The sequence below is a fragment of the Macadamia integrifolia genome, chromosome 9, assembly GCF_013358625.1.
Source record: "Macadamia integrifolia cultivar HAES 741 chromosome 9, SCU_Mint_v3, whole genome shotgun sequence".
Taxonomy (NCBI): domain Eukaryota; kingdom Viridiplantae; phylum Streptophyta; class Magnoliopsida; order Proteales; family Proteaceae; genus Macadamia; species Macadamia integrifolia.
The window spans coordinates 16,601,208-16,621,341 of NC_056565.1; the positions used below are offsets into that span (position 1 = coordinate 16,601,208).

At 37.6% G+C, this 20,134-nt stretch overlaps 2 protein-coding genes across 3 annotated transcripts in view; both read right to left on the minus strand.

Annotated features, from left to right (window-relative positions):
* Window positions 1-20,134, minus strand: part of LOC122088901 (tyrosine-specific transport protein-like) — a 106,375-nt gene that overhangs the window by 56,234 nt on the left and 30,007 nt on the right. The gene's annotated exons all lie outside the window — the stretch shown is intronic.
* LOC122088899 (cell division control protein 45 homolog) lies at window positions 11,611-14,243 on the minus strand. Its single transcript, XM_042658262.1, has one exon. It carries the CDS (start codon window positions 13,691-13,693, stop codon window positions 11,912-11,914), a length of 1,782 nt encoding a protein of 593 aa, XP_042514196.1. The 5' UTR covers window positions 13,694-14,243; the 3' UTR covers window positions 11,611-11,911.

The following is a 20,134-nucleotide window of genomic DNA, read 5'->3' on the forward strand; positions in this document are numbered from 1 at the left end:
TTGGGGGGCCGGGGGGGTGGGTGAAAGGAAAACTATTTATTAGAACGTGAAGAGCACGTGGAATTAGAGAAATAAGTTTTTCAGAAAATCCACATAGCGGAAATAAGTCAATCTATCTTGCGTGCAAGGGGTAAAGCCTTCTTGATCAGAGAATTAGTTTATGTTGTTAATCTCTTTAAATATATAGGCAAAAAATATATATCAAGAAAGTATGTACATGAGTAAAATCATTAATGATAGGGAGGATAAGAGTTGAAGGTATGGTTCATAAAAACAGAATGGAATGGTCAGTATCGGCTGGATCCAAATGGTATCGGCCTTGATTGACCCTTGGTGAATTTTTTATCTCGATCCACATGTATGGTTTAAGGGTAAAATTATAATAAAAATTTATTTTAAAAAAATAAATATCAAAAAACAAAGGTAGATCTGTCCGACATGATCCAAACCAGATCAATCTAGATCACTGTTAGCAAAAACAAGTTTAAAACTCCGTTTTAAACACATTCTCGTTTTTTATCGTTTAAAACACATTTTTCCTTATGCTTCTCAAAGATTCGGAAAAAAACTGCAGACGACAAGCATTCCATTCTAAACAAGTTTATAACGCATTTAAATACGTTCCCCTTTTTTTTTTGTGTTTTCTAAGACTTAACTTGTTGAACATAATGTCTACTTAATTGATCATATCTCTCTCTCCCAAACCCTAATCAACCTGATTCTTTCGCCGATTTGAAGCTCACTCAATGGTCTATATTTCTCATGATATCACATTCAACTTAATGTCAATATATGGACCCTGAAATTAAGATACACATTGATACATTTATTGAAAAATATTTCTAAAGTGATGACTTCCAACTTAAACTGAACATACATTACTTCAAGAGTGTATTGACTATGTTGACAACAATAACAATATCATAGCCAAACCATATTGCTCAATAAGACTTGAACATGTGTGATGTATGAATTTAGAATTGGTGTTGGATGATGTTCAATTATATATAATAAAATTTATAATGAGACGAGAGAGATATATGCATTAGTATTGGATACAATAGTTGTTTTGAACATTAGATGCAGGTATTAATATAATAATTCCTTAATTTATACGAGTATACTACCCTTTTTTTTTCTTATCCCGTTTGTTTGAAATCTACAAGTTTAAAACCCGTACAGTCTGTTTTCCATTTTTTTTTTTTTTTTTTTTCTCATTCTCTATTTTTTTACCAATTTTTTTACCATATTGTTCGAAAAAAATTAACTGTTTAAAACCCCTACCATCCGTTTCTGTTTTTTTGCCGTTCCGTCTTTTACTAACTATGATCTAGATAAGTATCAAAATGGTATCGACCTTGATGGATCCCATGAATGTTCCTAAGTTTTAGAACCTTGATTAGAGGAGAACAGCTGAGGTCATGAATGTAGAAAATTATTTCTTTGTTGTATATTTCCAGTTCAATTCTATCGACGCTCTCCTATTGCTTGAAGAGGCCTAATCTCATGGCCATGCATTCACCCATCAAAGGCAAATGAAAGGGCTGAGGTTCTGAAGATGCTAAGAAGGGTCGGCCCAAGTGGTCTCTGATGATGAAACCCAACTCCCCTGTGGCTTTGGTGGAGGAGAAGGATACATCACAGTTTAGTATGATGAATGAAGGTCTATGGAGCGTCAAGCTTCCAATAAAACTTGGGAGAGATCTGAGGTTCGAATCTCCGTCTGAAGAGCAAGTTGAAGCTTCTTGGAATTTGAATGATCCAATTGAGCATGTAGAAGGACCTCATTTAGTGTCTAATGTTTGCCTTTAAAAGTCAAATCATTTCTATATTTCCATAGGGTCCAAGCAATGAAGATGCATAATTGAAGTTTCTATTTGAAATGGTGGTTTAGTTAGGGTTGGGTATGTCTTGTAATTTGCGGGTTCACATAATATATTATTGGGTCTGTATTTGTAATTGGGTTGGGTTTGGGATCTATTACATTTATGGAGTAGAATTGTAATTATTTGAGGATTAGGGTTTTGGGTTCTCTACATATTGTCTCCATGGTGAAAACCCTAGTCACAAGCAAAATGGATCACTTTGTGAGGTGGTGAATGTGTTTTTTAGCTATAATGGGGAATGTGTTTTTCGGGTATAGCGAAAAATCTCTAATTTTCTCAGTTGGATGTAGACAGTTTTGTCAAACAACATCAACTTATTTGCATAGTGTGTGATTGTTTGCTTGGGTTCTTCCTCGTGGTTGCGCATCTGTCCCCAATAGATTTATTAAAAACAAACAAATCAAGAATTCCAATCCAATATCCATTGTCGCACAGAGAGATCTTGACTTAAAGAAACCATATAGGATAAGTGACAGGAAAACCAAGTAGCCCTTGCTAAAGGACAAGTCAACAAAATGTGATCTATCAATTTGGATGCAGCTCTGCATCTTGGGTACTAGAGATCTATAGGAACACAATACTGATAGAGAGTTGAGCTTATTGTCACACCACCTGCACATGCATGCTTTCCAAAGAAGACTTGATTTTTGGGTGGGTCTGAAAAGACCAAATGAATTCCCACAATTTCTCAGAAGTTTGCACTGGGGGAGTAGTAGATTAAGGCACCATTTGACAACGTTTCGTTTCTGCCATTTCTGCATTTTCTTGTTCCCCAAAACAGAGACAATCTAAAAAGTGTTTGATAAAGTTATTCTATTTCACCCGTTTCTAGAAACATAAATCAAAATTTATGCAGATTTATAATTCTAGAAACAACTTTGACGAAACAAGTCAGACTTGTTTCATCATTTCTATAAATGAATTTGAGAGAAAAAAAAAAATTTGTTGTGCCCGATAAATCTCTCAACTATTTAAACCTAAAAAGTGACAACTGAACCCTTTCTCCCTTTTGGGCATCCAATGATACTATTGGGTTTTTTAGCGGCATTATGTCTATAAAAAATGTTTCCAGAAATAGGTTTATCAAACACCAAAAAATCCGTTTTTATTTTTGAAAACGTAAAAAGTCATTTCTGCTATTTCTAAACCCAAAAGTAACAAAAACATTGTCTAACGGTACCAAAAAAGTTCTAAAAAATTGAGCTTCATCGAACAAGTTGCAATTTAGGTGATACATTGATATGACTATGAATTTCCATCTTTAGATCGACCCCAAATCAAGGAGTCTTCTCTTGGGAATAGAGCAAGGAGAATGCGAAGGATTGCTTCTTTGTCCTCTAGATGAAAGAAGGCATTAATTACAGAGAGGTCCCACCTTCTGTTGTTATGGTTGATTTCTTCTGAAACCTAAAATAGAAGGCAACCTATAGGTTTAAGATGTTTTAGCTTAAAACCATGCAAGGATGACGACCACTTATCATCCCAAATTAGAATGAGTTCCCCAATTTCTATTTGTCAAATCATACTAGCCTAGAAATGTTTTCGGTCTTCAAGGATGCTTCTCCAAACCCATGGCGGATGTAACCCTAGAGATGGATGGAGGAAATCAATGGTAGGAAAGTAAATGGAGTTCATAAATCAACCCCAAGCAAAATTCAACTCTTCATGGTCACCAAGCGACTTTCTAAAGGAGGGCTTGGTTATGAATTTTTGAGTCTCTGAAACCCTAAACCCCCCCCCCCCCCTCCCCCCTCTTTCCCTTTATAGTTTTGAACGATATAGGTGTTTCCAAGATATCCCGTGAGAAACGAGAAACACATTTACAGGAGGGCTTATCTCTCACTATTTCTATTCTATTCAATTCAACATTCCTCATAAAACACATTTAAAGGATTATGTAGAGTTGGTCTCGTTATCATAAATTCACAATAATAAGCTTATTGTGGTATTGCCTTGTAGTAGCTTACACAAATACAGTGTGGGTGGAGCCTCTCTCTCTCTCTCTCTCACACACACACACACATACTCTTCTTCCTCGGGTATCTAAGTACTTTCCCTCTCATTCGGCATGTGCTTGCAGCCTTTGTTGGAGATTTATTTCTTTTTCCTTGGCTCCGCTTGTTTGGGTTTAAATTTTATATCTGAAATTTACAAATGAAAATATTTTTTTCTTTTCTGTAAACTAAATGAAAAGATTTATATTTAAAAAATTTTCAATTTATGTTTTTAGGAAATAAAATATGATGTAAAATGTCATTATAAATTTTTAAATATTTATTTTCCATTTGTTTTTTATAACAAAAAATTTAAAATAACTACAAAAAGATATCATTGTAATAGATTTGAATTAGACAGCTCATATATGGTTGTAAGGACCATATGTTGATACAAGAACACAAACGCGTAGGCCTTATGTGATCCTTCAAGCTAAGTTTGATTGCAAGGGAAATTTAAAGGGATAGGAGAAGTGAAGTGAAATTTTAAAACTTAAAAAAATAAATTTTGTAATCATTACGCTATATGATCCCATGTGATTTTATAAACTATTTAATATTCTTGACCATATTTAGTAATGATATATTTATATGTACTTTTTATATTGCATATTATCGCAAAGGTTTTTGGATGCAAGTAAAGTGAAATTTAATAATCAAATACGAAATGCTTTGAAGTTAATGATATCAAAAGCTTCTTCTTTTACCCCTCCCAAATCCAAAGCATCAACGACACCTTCCTCTGCCTCATCATTTATAGTTGACCTCAGACCTATTTCCTTATGCAACCTCTTGTACAAGTTCATTACTATAATTGTGAGTTATGGTCAATCGTAGTCAGACTATCATTGACTCTCTTATTAGTGCTAATCAATCTACATTCATTGCTGGTAGGAGTACAGCTAACAACATCATCTTTTGATATAAGATTATCCGTGGCTTTTATAGGAAGTCCCATTCCCAGCGGCCCTTCTCAAGATTAACATTCATAAGACTTTTGACTCCATCAAATGGGACTTCATCTATCAAGTGCTTCTAGCCATGTCTTCCCCCCCCCCTCTTTGTTAATTGGATCCATTGTTGCATTTTCTCTCCCAAGTTTTCAGTTCTCATGAATGGTTCTCCAGCCTAGGGGTGTCAGCCGGTCGGGCGTAATGGGGCTTGAAGACATTCAAAGGCTACACCATGTCCGCCCATTTAACTAATTGGGCTTAGTTATTGAAGGCATGATATGCTTTATATTCGGTCGGTCAGCCTCGGGCTATAATCGGGCTACCTTAATCAGGCTTTAGTCGGGCCTTAACCGGGCTACAGACATGTTTAATGTTAAATGGGCTTTAACCGGTTTTTAAACGGGCCCTCTATAAAATGTGTTTTTATATTCCAGTCCACTCATGCAAGCCCAAAAAAATGACAATAAATCAATAAATGATACCAAATATAACCATTATTTAAAATGTGAACATGTCTTTACTTTTTAATTTTTACTCTTTAATTTGGGGGGGGGGAATAGGCATTCTACAATCATTAAAGGGTCGGGTCAGGCTGGTGCACAGTAGGCCGGTCTCGGTCGGGTGTTATTCGATCGATCTCGGTCAGGCGCCCGACGGTCCAAGTAGCAAAATCGAGACTGATCGTTTGTAAACGGGCCGGGCTCAAGCTCGACACATTTAATAAACAGTCCAGGCCAGGCCGGTCTATAAACGGTCGGTCCCAATCGGTTTAGTCGGGTCGGGCCACGAATTGACACCTCTACCCAGCCAACTACTTCTCCTCCACTATTGGTATCCGGTAGGGTTGGCCCCCTATCCCCTCTAGTTTTCTCTCACCCTTGAGATCTTCTCAAGATCCATCCAATCTCACTCTGACAACCTCCTTATCTCTCTCATCCCTCAATGCAAAGCTCCAAATTCTCTCTTCTTGCTTTTGCTGATGATCTCACGATTTTCTTCAAAGGCAGATGAGTTTTCCATCTAAACCATTAGATTTCATCTCTTCGAGTCTCTTTTTGGCCTCTGCATCAATATGTTTAAGTCTCGTCTCTTCCTTGCCGATGTCTCTGGCTCCTACGAAACTCGCCTTTTTGAGCTCACTGACATCTCTCTTGGCTCTCTGCCTATCAAGTACCTAGGCCTTCCACTCATCTCCTCCATGCTCACCGCCTATCACTACGCTTCTATGCTTGGCCGAATTCGCAAAAGGCTTCAACTTTGGAAAGGAAAGCTCTTGTCCTATATGGGTCATCTAGTTATCATCTGATCAATCCTCTTATCTTCTTACATTTATTGGTTGGGAGTTCCCAAATCCACCATCAAATCAATTGAATCCCTCTTCTACTCATTCATGTGGAAAGGTTATTCTCTTAAATTCTCCCATCCCATCTGATGGTTCTCTGTTTTCTATCCTAAGTTGGAAGGAGGCATTGGCTTAAGAAGAATGAAAGATGCCAACTCTATTGCCATCCTTAAGCTGATCTTGAAATTGGTTTCCAAATAGCCCGGCATCTGGGTCAGCTGGGTCTACTCTTCTCTCCTCTGCAAAGACTCTCTATGGACTGCCACCATTAACCCTAATTCCATCTGGGTTTGGCACAAGTTGCTGTATATAGGCCCTTGATTGCCATTCAAACCCTATTAGCTAAGACCTCCTTCTAGTTTAATAATTGGCATCCATCGATGTTCTTTCCCTAATTGTAGGCAATCGATCAGTTTATTCCTTAAGTCTCCCTTGGTCTTCTACGGTCTCCTTGATCATCTCCCTTGGATTTTGGTCCCCCCTCCTAACATCCCATCTCTTGATGCCATCTGACAATCTCTTCACTCCTGCCCCCCATTCCTCTAGGGTTGACCAAACCATTTGGTTCCCCTCTTACTCGGGTAGCTTCTCCTCTGCCTTGACCTGGAACCTTGTCTACTCTTCCTCCACCTCCATTCCCTGTCATAAAGTTGTTTTGTTCAGTGCCCACATCCCTTGCCACTGCTTCACTGTTTGGTGAGCTCTCTCTAACTGCCTCCCTACCCAAGCCTTCCTCATTTATGTCACATTCTTATCTCCCCTTCCTGTTGCCTTTGTTCGAATGGCAGGAAGACAACAACCATATCTTCTTCGACTGTCATTTCTCTTCTCGCATCTGGAAGCTTGTCCTTTCCAAATGTTGGCTGCCCGGAGAACCCCCTCCTCCTTTAGAGAGAGTGGATTTGGATTGTTATGAATTTTTCTAGAAATACCATATGTGACATAATAGGGAAATTAGCATTGGGTCTGTTATTAAGCATATTTGGATAGAGTGCAACCTCCATAGATAAACCTCCAACTCTAGATTTTTTATATAATTCTAAAGGACATCTATTTTGACATCTCCTCCAAACTTGGTTCCCTCCCCTTTGATTGATTATTGACTCTACAAGGAACAGGCTTATTGTTGTTGCTTGGGGCCTCCCTCTGTCTATTCTAACGTCCCCTCCCCCCTACCGTTTAGGGTTGTTCTCCCCCCAACCTTTGGCTTTGTATATCCCCCCTTTTCTCCCTTATATTAATTTTATTATTTATTCCAAAAAAAAAATTGATATAGTCGCGTAGGGTAATAATTACAAATATTTATTTTTTAACTACAGATACCTTTTGCTATAGCTATGGCCAAAGGCCAAAGTTATAAAACTTGAGTTCAGATCTCTCTCTCTCTCTCTCTTGTAAGCATTAAAAGAATACCTAAAGTCAACAATTTCTTTATAAGGGAAACAAAGAAAATTTTTTTTTTTTTGGTAAAAGACTTTGTTAGACTATTTACGGTTTCACAACAGATCCTAATAGGTTCCCATACAGTTCGAACCAAAACATAAATGATCAATTTGTACCTTGCACCTAGTATGTTGAAGTCGATTGATGCAAGTCTTGACAATTTTCTTTATTCTGTTATGAATCTTCTATAGTCCCTCAGACCTCCTTGAGTTATCTCACTTCAGTGATGAAGTGGGAAAGAGTGACTAATAGTTGTAGAGACCAAAAATCCAATATTTATAATACTATTTTAGGTTGGGCTAGCTTATCCCCAAACTTAAGAGTGGACCGTACCGGTTCATGTAACTTAACTCTCACCCATTTAATCAAGCAGAATAATTAATTAAACCCATATATCCAACAAACTGAAATAAAATGATAATCATGCATGATTAATAATAACATAATTGATGCATTTTCCTTGGACTAATCAAAATGAACTAGGTTAAGATAATTGTTCACTGAAACTATATTGCTAATAGATCTTTATAAAAAATTTCAGAGGCAGAAAGAACTCTGTCCGTCTAGCATTCCTATGCCCATACACAACCCTGGTTTTCAAAGAGTTATAAAAAATGTCCCTGCCTCCCCTAAAAATAGGGGTTATGTGTGAGCGTGGAAAACACTAGACAAACAGAATTCTTCCTTTAGATTTCAAATTAGTATAATGATAGAGAAAACCTCCATACCGAATAGATTTTTCAAAGAGTTGTAAAAAGGTGTCCCTGCCTCCCCCAAAAATAGGGGTCATGTGTGAGCATGGAAAACACTAGACAAACAGAATTCTTCCTTAAAATTTCAAATTAGCATAATGATAGAAAAAACCTCCATACCGAATAGATTGTTGCTTTCATTGCAGTTAGTAGAACGTTTTGGATGTGAGTAAATAGATTTGTAAAATAAATTCAATTTTTTACATGATATGATCCTCATTATCATTTGCAATTATTTGATGTCATATCTACTAAAACCAAAATTTTCTTTAGGCTTGTCACCATGTACCAAACCACCCCCTCCCCTAAACATAATTCTCAAAAGCTTGATCATAATATGAGATGCGTAGGTTTACATGACCACCAGTAGGTGCATTCAAATGGTGGTCCACTTCTAAGAACGATGCACATGACCTTATGTAAGAAAATGAGGAACCAAATCTTCCAAAGAAAAATATAGATTGACCAGAAAAAACTTGAGGAGCCATAATTTTCAAATATAAGTGTTAAAGAGAAACCAAACTACATGGACAACAAGAGTCCATTTGTTAAATTGCAGGCAAAAACAGCCAACAAGGTAAAATGTGATAAAGAGTTAGTCGAGCAAAATTGAAGTTCCCTGATGTAGTATTTCAGTTAGATATAAATTGCCATATAACAATAAAAATAGAATACAGATTATGGACCCCATTGCAAGTGTTATTTGTCTAGAATTCTTGTATCCATTTCAAAGATTACCCTGCTCCGACATTTTCTGTGGCGACCCGAAAGGAAAAATTGTGAGGTCTATGATGGTAGCAAAGATCTTGGGCCTATCCCATCTTTGATCTCGTTTGGGAGTGCAGGAGGCGAAGTCCCCATGGGGGGTATGGTAAGACCTTGACCTGATGGATCAATCTGACTCAGAGGAATATTTATTTGTTTTATTATCTTGTTATGCAAGCAAGCGTGAGAAGAGTGTTGGGGTTTCTAAAACTCTTGCTGTGATTTTTGTTCTTGAAAGATCTCCATTGTATTTTTCTTCTATCACATAGTGAATCATCTTTAGCTTCGCCTATAGATGTAGCACATTATATTGGTGTGTGAACCACATTAAATCTGTGTTATCTTTACTTAAATATGTTCTTTTTTCCGTATTTCTTGATGTTTGCGTTAACAAGAAGAGAATAAAGCAATCACTGGTTTTTCCTATTACAAACCCTTCATTATCTAAAAGAAATTGGCATTTTCAAGGATCAAAGTTTAGGCTCAGAAACACAGGTTAACCTAGCTCTCATTGCTAACCAGATATTTCCTTTTGTCCTACCTAGTTCATATCAATAATTTGCAACCCTTCTCCAAATATGAAAATAAACACATGATTCTAATTCTCTGGCTTTTCTTCAACCAATGTAGCAGGTCATGAAAGATTTATCTGATAAATGTCCACCTACCTATAGAAATGCAATCTACCATAGGGAAGTAGAGAATCCAAATAATAATAGTTGGCACACCACTATAGACTAGATTATGAAATCAATAAGAGATTTTAGGCTGATCTGAACATTGGCTTATGAGATGAATTTGTCTTCCTAACTTAAATTTCTCCCCTATTCTGTCCTACATTTTCCATCAAACTCTCCCTTTCAAGGTCATATCTAAATTCTGTTTCAGTTTGCTGATAACTTTTTTATTTGAATTCTTGCAGTTCCATATCAGTCCCATATAGAAGAAATTGCTAATTGTTCTTCTGAGTTCGTATCTGTCTTTTGTTTTCAGATAAATTCCAGTAGCAAGCTTAAACCCTATCAGAGCTTCTCTCTCTTCCTTTCTTCCCCGATCAGAAGGGTTTCCAGTTATATTATTTGACAAAAAGGCCAATGAATATTGATCGAGCTATAATATATAAAGGGCACCATCTGAAGTTGCAGAACACCCTTTTTTTTTTTCTTTTTCTTTTTCTTTTTCTTTTTTAAATAAAGTTGTAGAACACCCAAACTGTTGTGATGAGCACTTAAAAATGTAGCAGAATTGGGACCATGAATTCCAAATGGCATCTAATTGGATCAGAATAAAACAAATGGTTTCCGTTGCAAGTGGTGAAGAACATTCAAATGAGAAATAATGCACTTGATCATGTGAGGAGTATGTTGTTGGTGAAGCCTGATCTTAGTTTAATCCATAAAGTACTGTTGATTCTTCTCCAATAACAACAGTGGATCAGGGTTTCCCTCTATGGTAACACATCAAAATGCTATATATAAGGTTGATCTCCTATAGAGATATTATTTAGGGTTTAATAGTGGAAGCTCTGGTTTACGCTTGGCTGTGGATGTGACCCACGGAAATGTGTGTTGGGATTTTGTAATTTCTTCATCAGAATATTGGTATCTCTGTTTAGGCTTGACTGTGGATGTAATTCATCTTGGGTGAACCATGTAAATTTGTGTTCGCTTTCGTTTTTCTTTTGCTAATCGTTATTCTGCTGTATTGTTAATTCCTAACAGAGTAGATAGAATCTAGGGGCTCACACTAATGAATTCCTCCACCAGCAAGGCCGTATAGGTCAACCAATAGTCTTTCATTCTTTCATGACTCGAAGCTATGTGACCTAGGCTTGTCATTGCTTATCCAAAAAAAAAAGACTTAGGCTTGTCATTGACGTGCTAATGTAGTGCAGCCAGAGAAGAAAAATGCAAAACAGGATAATCGGAAACTAAACCTTAGGCTCTCCTTGTATATAGTTGATACTAGAGGCAACACTTCCTAAGGTAAAACAAGTGATAATCAACTCAGATCCCTCAAAGGTAGTCTAATGGATTAACAGTTATGCTCCCATGTTCAAGTCATGGCAACTCTTTCGGTTCTATTGGATATCAAACCTTATCTCTCTGTTCCCTGCACATACATACCTTTTGTACCTAGAGGTTCCCTGTGTTGCAAATCTAATTTTGCTCCAGAATATGCCAAATCAGATCATTTTTTGAACTGGAGTACCTGTTTCTCCTTTTGTTATATGTGAATTGTGATATTACTTCTTAAGACCATACAGATGTACCAAGATCTGTTTAGTGATGTAAATATTATATAACATATTCATCAGGTGGGGGGAAGAGCAAAAGATCATCCTTTTTTGTGTCTAGGGGGGATCAAGGATTCACCGCCAGTCTTGAATGGAACCAAAGTCAAAGCAGAATGTCAAGTTCAGTTCCCACAAAATAAAAGAGTTCAACCTCAATTATAAGCTCAAGTGACAAGTGATAAAAACAAAGAGAAAAAGAAGTCAATACAAATTTCTTGGACATTCCAGAATCAATAAACATATTTGGTAGTACAAATCACTTGGGCATTTCAGGATCAATAAATATATTTGGATGCGACACTCAAATGTTGGAGTTTCGTCTCCAGAATTCTACTTATTGATGGAGAAAATGAAAGTAAAAAGAATGGAAGGGGATGTTAAAGTACAACATCAAAGAGAGGAAGCTCTGCTGAAATATCTGGAAACTGGAGGTCACATAAAAATGTTGGCAATCAGTTAACACTTTAGATGAACCATACATCAGAGCCTCTCAGTCAACCTGATCATGAAAGAATTAACAGAAACTGCATCCAAAACTATCCAAGAAGATTCAAACAACTCATGGAAGAACTTGGCCCCAACCTGCTCAGCTGCAGCTCTAAAAGCAACCCCAAATGCATTCCCTTGGACTGCTCCGAGACGTGGCTTCCCACAAACCCCAACAATTAAAACTTTGTTGGGTTCTTGAGATAAGCAAGCACAGATCAAAGGCTTCATCTTTGCACCCTTTTCACGCAAAGCATCCATCAGGAAGTAGCTGAATTTTGTCAATGCTTGAGGGTAACCAAGCAATTTGGTGTCTGCAGGATCTTCAAGTTTCATCCACCTGAATTTCCTTCCACTTCTGATAGATCCACTTTTAGTTATAGCTATACTTCCTTGCCTTAGGATAGCCCTTTGTATCATTATTGCATTTTGCATTCCCTGCCTCAACTTGTCAAGATTATTCAATGACAATGCATCATAGGCTACCCCAAACTGTTCAGAAGCACAGGAACCATCAGATTCTATGAAAGATTCGAGCAATGCGGTAACCCCGTATACCACATCAGCAGCAGATACCTTCGAGCTATACCCATGAAGTCGTAAAAAGCTTCGGTAGTAGAACTCTGTAAGCCCATACTCAGGGAGAAACCTCTCAAACTCATCTTTCATTTTTCGTTTCACTTCGAGGTTCATGTACTGGAACTTCTGCTGGCAGTCAACAAGTGCAAATCCCATTCGAGCTAGTAGAAGCTTAAGCTTCTTCAAACCATTGTCACTCCAGGTCTTCAGCTTGGTCGCCATGTAGGAAGAACACAACATTGAATCAAATAAATTCCATTCCCTCAATAGCATGAGCCGTGGTTCATCTTCATATGCAATTCTAGAGGCATCAGGAGCTCGAATCTTTGTCCCGTCTTTGAGGGTTACTGAAGTTATCGCATCCAAATTCCCGGAGCTGTTAATGTGCTGCTCCAGCTCCATCACACCAGCTTGATATCTCTCATTCGTGAGTCTCTCATGGACAAACTGATCAGTCAAAGAGACACAAGCTAACCAAAGCAAGTCATTTGTGTTTTTTCTAAGAGCATGTGAAAGATCAAACATAAGAAAACCTGACGGCTTTCCATGGAAAGTACCCAAGCTGTAATACTCCTTTTTCAGCTTCCTGTAGAGTTTTAATGGATCTAATTCTGTTTCTTCAGAAACCCTTCTCCGCTTCCGTGACCCTGAGGCATCTCCCTCCTCATTTTCACTCTCACTGTCATCATCACTATCAGAAATCTCATCAACCTCATCGTCACTGTTCAAATCCGATGCATTTGCCACAGTGGAGACATCAAAGTCGTATGTCAAATCACCCTGATGCTCATCATCTTGAGTGTAAAGAACAATAACCCTATCATTCTGATCACTGAGATTGTGGAGATGAATAGGCCGGTGACTGTCAACCACAAAAACACGAGCACCTGCCCCTAAATCAAGAACACGCCTTAGGTCCCTGTGACATCCCCAATTTATGAGTACGAGAGACACGGGCTGACTGGAGGAGGAGCATAGGCTAGAGCCTGCATATTTGTGGATTTCCTTAAATGAGGAAACAGGGTAACAAGCGTATTTGATTGAATCAGATTCGAGTATGTTGAAGATGATCTTGAGGGCACAAAGAGAGTCAACATCAGAGGTTGATGGAAATATCAACAGAGGAGAAGAAGATGAAGCAGAAACTGCCTCTCGTAAGCATTTATAGAAAGATTCAACTCTCAGTTCCCTCACCATATTTTCTCAATTGGATGTCCTATTATGAGAGAAAATTAGGTTTTTCTGCAAAAGGGCAAAACATGATCGATCTGAAATTGCTATACTATCTGAAATTCCTCCCTGATGTAAGTGCGTAGATTACATACAGACTGGGAAAAACTGGGTAGTGTTCCAATCCGATCGTGAATAAATCAAAATGATTCAGTAGTCTGTGAGGAGACAATGAAATTAGGCGAAATGCAGCGCCCACGAACCAAAAACTAGTAGATCCAAACAAGATGCAGACTCTTAACAGTAATTGCAAGGAAACCCACTTCGCAGAAACTGAAAACAACACTCAAAGGATCTGAAACTAAGATTTATATTTGCAAAAATTTTTAATCTAAGGAGAGATTAACTGACACTGGGACAGCTCGGGAGTACCTGAAGATGGGATGAAGCAAGAACAAGCGTTCGTTATAGCGAGGGATTACGATTCCATTGATTTGTCTCCCCTCACCGGCCAGTGAAGATCTGAAGAGGTTCGATTGGCAAATGGAGAAACACAAAAAGAAAAGAGAAATTTTCACGTCACTTATGAGCTTTGAATTTTCAAATGTTGTCTCTTCTGCAATTTCAAATGTCAAGTGAAAATTTGAATTTTCTGAGGACCGCCAAATTTTGGCGGCTACCGTCTTAAAACTGGGAGATGTTGGGTAGAAACGACATAATGTGAAATGACTTTCTTATCCCTAAAGCAAGTGCAAATGTGTGAGTGCGATCCTAATAGCTCCAGAGCCCGGATCACCTGTCTATCCGTGCTTGTTGGTTTAGCCCATCCACATTCTGGCTTCTGCTTTTCAAGCAAAGGTTGTAACTAATGCATTATGCTTTGGAGTTTGGACCCATCCCTGCTCAAGTATTGACATCTATTTAACTCATAGTTTTCGTCGAAGGTATCAGTAACCATCAAAATCAATACAAATATTGTATCAGCTCAATCATATCATATTTTGATCATTTTATACTCTTGCCTATATTGGATCACCAATTTGGTATCAGCCATGTATCAATATTGATCAAACACATCATATTCTTCTACCAATCATGATTTTAAATCATTTGGAATTTAAAATTTCAGTCTATTGAACCAAACGAAATTTTTTGAAATTTTTTTGTATGGAAATTTATAAATATAAAATTCTTGAACATTTTATTCATAACATTGCCATAAATCACCAAAATCGCTCTATAATTTTAGAATTTTTTATTAATTTCAATTTTTCCTTCTGATTTAATATGGTGTTATCCATTTTAAGATGAATTTACATTAAAATTTCTTGTTACATTTCATTTTTTCCTTTTGATTTAATATGGTGTTATCCATTTTAATATGAATTTAGGTTAAAATTTCTTATTACTTTCAATTTCTCCTAATAATTTTATATGATGTTTTCCGTTTTAATATGAATTTACACTAAAAGTTCTAATTAATTTTCAATTTTCCTTCTAATGTAATATGCTTTTATCCATATTTTTTATTAGTGAATCTGCATTTTACAACATATGAAATATGAATAATGTCAAAAATAAAATATATGAATGAAATATTAGACAATAAACTGATGTAAGGAAAAAATGAATAGTTAGACCCTATGCAATACAAATAAATGAATGATGTGGTTTCTCATGGGTGAAAAAACGAATAATGTAAATGGCATATAATTTGAAGAAGAAAACCAAAATACAACAAACAATAGTTTGGTGCAATCTTGAGTGTTTCTTACATCTAAATGCTTCTAAATCTATTTATGTCATAATAGTATAGTTTGTGTTAACAAAAGAAGCCATACGTACTAAATAAAATTACTATACTTTTTTTTTGGGGGGGGGGGGCGGAATGGTTTTTATGAGGGAGTGTGGCTCTTGTGCTAGACACAAGGAAGGGGCAAAATGATCAACCTGCCCTCCATGAAAGAGAAAATAACATCTTTGTGGATACTTCCTCATGCACTCCCTTTGGCCCTCGTGCACACATTGGAATTGCATTCTGCGGCAGAAAACACTTCCCTAATTTTTTTTTTTTTATAGAGATTTAATAGATAATAAAGCTAAAGAACAAGTCATAGGATTTTACACATCTTATAGTCATTTTTCAGTCCAATGCAGGAAACGCTCAAACACAGCAAGCACGAAATGACCACGTTGCCACCCTGTGTGTGCCTGAAGATGCTCTTGGCTATGCTGTCATTGGGCTGTGTGTGTGTGGCATTTGCTACACCGGGGCGACAAGGTTCTTTAGCCCATTTATGAAATGTTAGAACATTAAAGTTTTTCACATTTAAAACAAAATGGAAAAAATACCAAAATATTCAAATTTTCAAAGGAATATTTAAAGTTGAAAGGAGAAAAAATCCCAACACCAGTGTGGGGACCAATGGGAGCACTAGTAAAAGCATCAATTGGGTTAAGATTTCCATTTTCAGGAGAGATAGGACGACCATTCCCCCCCTCTCCAATTGTGTTTAAACACAAGGAGGGAGCAAAATGATCAATCTGCTCTCCATGAAAGAGAAAATGACATCTTTGTGGATACTTCCTCATGCACTCCCACTGGCCCTTCATGCACACATTGGAACCGCACTTTGCCATAGGAAACACTTCCCTAATTTTTTTTTTTTTATAAAGATTTGGTAGATAATAAAGCTAAAGAACAAGTCATAGAATTTTACATATCTTATAGTCATTTGCCGGTCTAGTGTAGGAAACGCTCAAACACAACAAGCACGAAAATGATCACGTTGCCACCCTGTGTGTACTGAAGATGCTCTCGCTTATGCTCTCATTGGCCTGTGTGTGTGGCATTTGCTATGCCGGGGCGACAAGGTTCTTTAGCCTATATATAAAATGTTAGAACATTAAAGTTTTTAACATTTAAAATGAAATGAAAAAAACACCAAAATATTCAAATATTCAAATGAATATTTAAAGTTGAAAGGAGAAAAAACCCCAGCATCATTGTGGAGACCAATGGGTGCACTAGTAAAAGCATCAATTGGGTTAAAATTTTCGTTTTCAAGAGGAATAGGACGATCATTTCCCCCCTCTCCAATTGTGTCTAGACACAAGGAGGGGCAAAATGATCAACCTGCCCTCCATGAAAGAGAAAATGACATCTTTGTAGATACTTTCTCGTGCACTCCCACTGGCCCTCATGCACACATTGAAACCACACTCTGTCGCAGAAAACACTTCCCTAATTTTTTTTATAGAGATTTGGTAGATAATAAAGCTAAAGAACAAGTCATAGAATTTTACACATCTTGTAGTCATTTTCCGGTTTAGTGTAGGAAACGCTCAAACACAGCAAGCACGAAATGACCACGTTGCCACCCTGTGTGTGCTAAAGATGCTCTTGCCTATGCTCTCATTAGCCTGTGTGTGTGGCATTTGCTATGCCAGGCCAGAAAGGTTCTTTAGTCCATATATGAAATGTTAGAATATTAAAGTTTTTCACATTTAAAACGAAATGGAAAAAACACCAAAATATTCAAATTTTCAAATGAATATTTAAAGTTGAGAGGAGAAAAAACTTAGCACCAGTGTAGGGACCAATGGGAGCACTAGTAAAAGCATCAATTGGGTTAAGATTTCCATTTTCAGGAGGGATAGGACGATCATTCCCCCCTCCCTCCAATTCTATCTAGGCATATGGGTCACATTACCTTTTAGAGTCCTATTAACTATTAGGCTTCTTTGCAATAATCAAATTCCGATTCTGAGTCTTCGGACTTTGATCTGGGGTATTATCTTCTATCTCTCAAGCAATCTGTCGTGATCCATTTTTTGTTATCTTTCTTGATTACTTCGGCAATCTGCTGTGTTTTTTCACTTTTCTAATCTAGTTTTGATTTCAGTCTACAATAAATGCCAATCATACTTTGTCTATTGATATTTGTAGACCTATTATACCAATCCATAATCCTGACAATCAATTTCCATCACCCCCACTAGGCTTTGGCCCTCAAACCACATACCCTACCACTCATTCACTATCACCCCGAGTAAGAAAATCTGAATTCCTACCTGTTGAAGAGGAAGATGAACCTTTCTTTTTAGAAGAAGCTTTAGAACAAAATATAATACGATAGAGGGAACTTACTCTAGTGGGTCAAGCATTACAATGTAAACCGTTTTGGAGTCAAGTGGTAACAAAGGCATTGCTTAATGCATGGAATGCTTGTTTCCCTATTGAAGTTATTCCATTACAAGGAAATCGTTTCCTCTTTCAGTTTTAGCATCTGATGGATATGACCAATGTTCTTGCTGAAGGACCATGGTCTGTTAGAGGTAATTTAATTGTCCTGGAAAAATGGTGCCTGAGTGAAGATTGGTCCTTTCAATATGTTGATTTTGGGTCCAAATCCATGAAGTTCCTCAAGACCTTTTTGTGCTTTCAACTTGTTAGTTGTCTTGCTACAAAAGTTGGTCCTCCAAAGAAGGTCATTTTATTCCAGGGTGTTCAGTTTGGCAAGAGGGTATGTAATGTGCGTTGCAAGGTCACTCTTGATGTTACTAAACCCCTAAAGGGTACCATCACCATTAAGTGTTGAGCTGGTTGTAATATGGTGGTGAAAGTTAAGTATAAACGACTTCCTACCTATTGCCTATTTTGTGGAATGCCGGATCATGAAGTAAAACGTTGTATGAGGCTATGTTATGTTGGGGCTTAACATTATTTTTCTCATCCGTGTGTTGACGCAATCCATTGCCGCTAGTTTCTACCATTTTGTTTTGGTTCTAAAATACGGGCTACCATTCCATATTACAAACAATTGGAGCACATGCCTTCGATGGTGATCACCAGCACCACAACAACTGAGAATCCTAGCCCACAGGCTGGTACGAGTTCGTCACAAGCAGATTTTTTCCGGCAGGAAGTTACCGACAAATAGTTTGACGGTTATTGTTCATATCGTGGTCTCTTGGTAGGTACCATAACTTCCTCTTCCAATCCACTGGATAATTCACACCTTTAAACGGCTATAAAACCATCGTTACATATATCTAAATCACGTGTTGGTCTCTTAACAAAACCTACCACCATAACATCTCTATCAGAGAGTCCACCAATTTCAAACCAGCCTACTCCATCATCAAACCTTCCTATGTCTTTTCAACCAAACATCCTCATTTCTTGCTCAATAGTCCAATCATGAATCACCTAGACTTGCCAAACCTCTTATCTATATTACTCCCACATCTCTCCATCTCTCCTCAGGCCACCGAAAATATTGCCCAAGATTCTGATATCCCTATTCTTGCCTTTGATCCTTCCCATAATGTCCTTACCATACATGTTGTATCTACTCCCATGCAATCTTATAGCACACCCATGGATGTATCTGAATCCAATCCTGGACCACATCCTTTACCTCCTTACATCTCTCGACCTAACCTAGACTCAGTTCTTACTAAAGAAACCATAAAGAGACCATGATTGGATCTACTGTATCAAGGATACTTTATTCTGGTGTATCTACTAAAGCCTCTTCTTCAGAGGCAAAACCCGTGGAAGCTGGGGAGGATCAGCTCCCCCCAGCTTCCACGGGAGACTATGAAAATCATGAGTTGGAATTGTAGAGGTTTGGGGAGGGCCCCTACGATTCGATCACTTTTGTACCTGGCCCATACTGAGAAACCAGATATCATTTTTCTGATTGAGACTAAATCTATGAAGGAAAAAATTGATCGTCTCAAGCGATGACTTCATATGCAATTCTATTTCTCTATTGATGCTCATGGTGCTTCTGGGGGGTTAGCATTATTCTAGCAGCAGAATTTACAAGTTACTATCTTATCTTCAAATTGTCATATTATTGACTCTCATGTTCTCATGGATAATTGTCTCTCTTTCTATATGACTTCTGTGTATGGAGTTCCAGTTAAATCACATAGGCAACAAGTGTGGGATCAAATAGATGATGTGGTTGATTCTTGTGATACACAACAATTCAGGCATATGGTTGATTCTTGTGAGCTTCTTGATCTTTGCAGTCAGGGTACTCTATTTACTTGGTCAAATAGATGATGTGGTTCGACTAGGGTGCAGTTGGACAAGGCATTGACAAATCATTCCTGGCAAGCCTCTTTTCCGGATGTGACAGTCCTTATGTGAGCAGCAATTAACTCAGACCATACTCTAATTTTTATTGATACTGAGGGTGGACGATTTAGAGGACAACGTCCCTTCAGGTTTGAATCAGTGTGGTTTCGTCACCTTGACTGTAAACCGACTGCTATCTCATCTTGGAACCCTGATGCTGTAATTGATGGAGAATCGGTGCTTGCTCAAAAATTTAATAATTGCCGATTGGTTTTTCAGAGATGGAATAAAAAAAGTGTTTGGTCATATTCAAACTGAAATCAGGCATTTGCAATAGGAATTGGAGTCTCTCCAAACAAGTTTGGTCACGGACC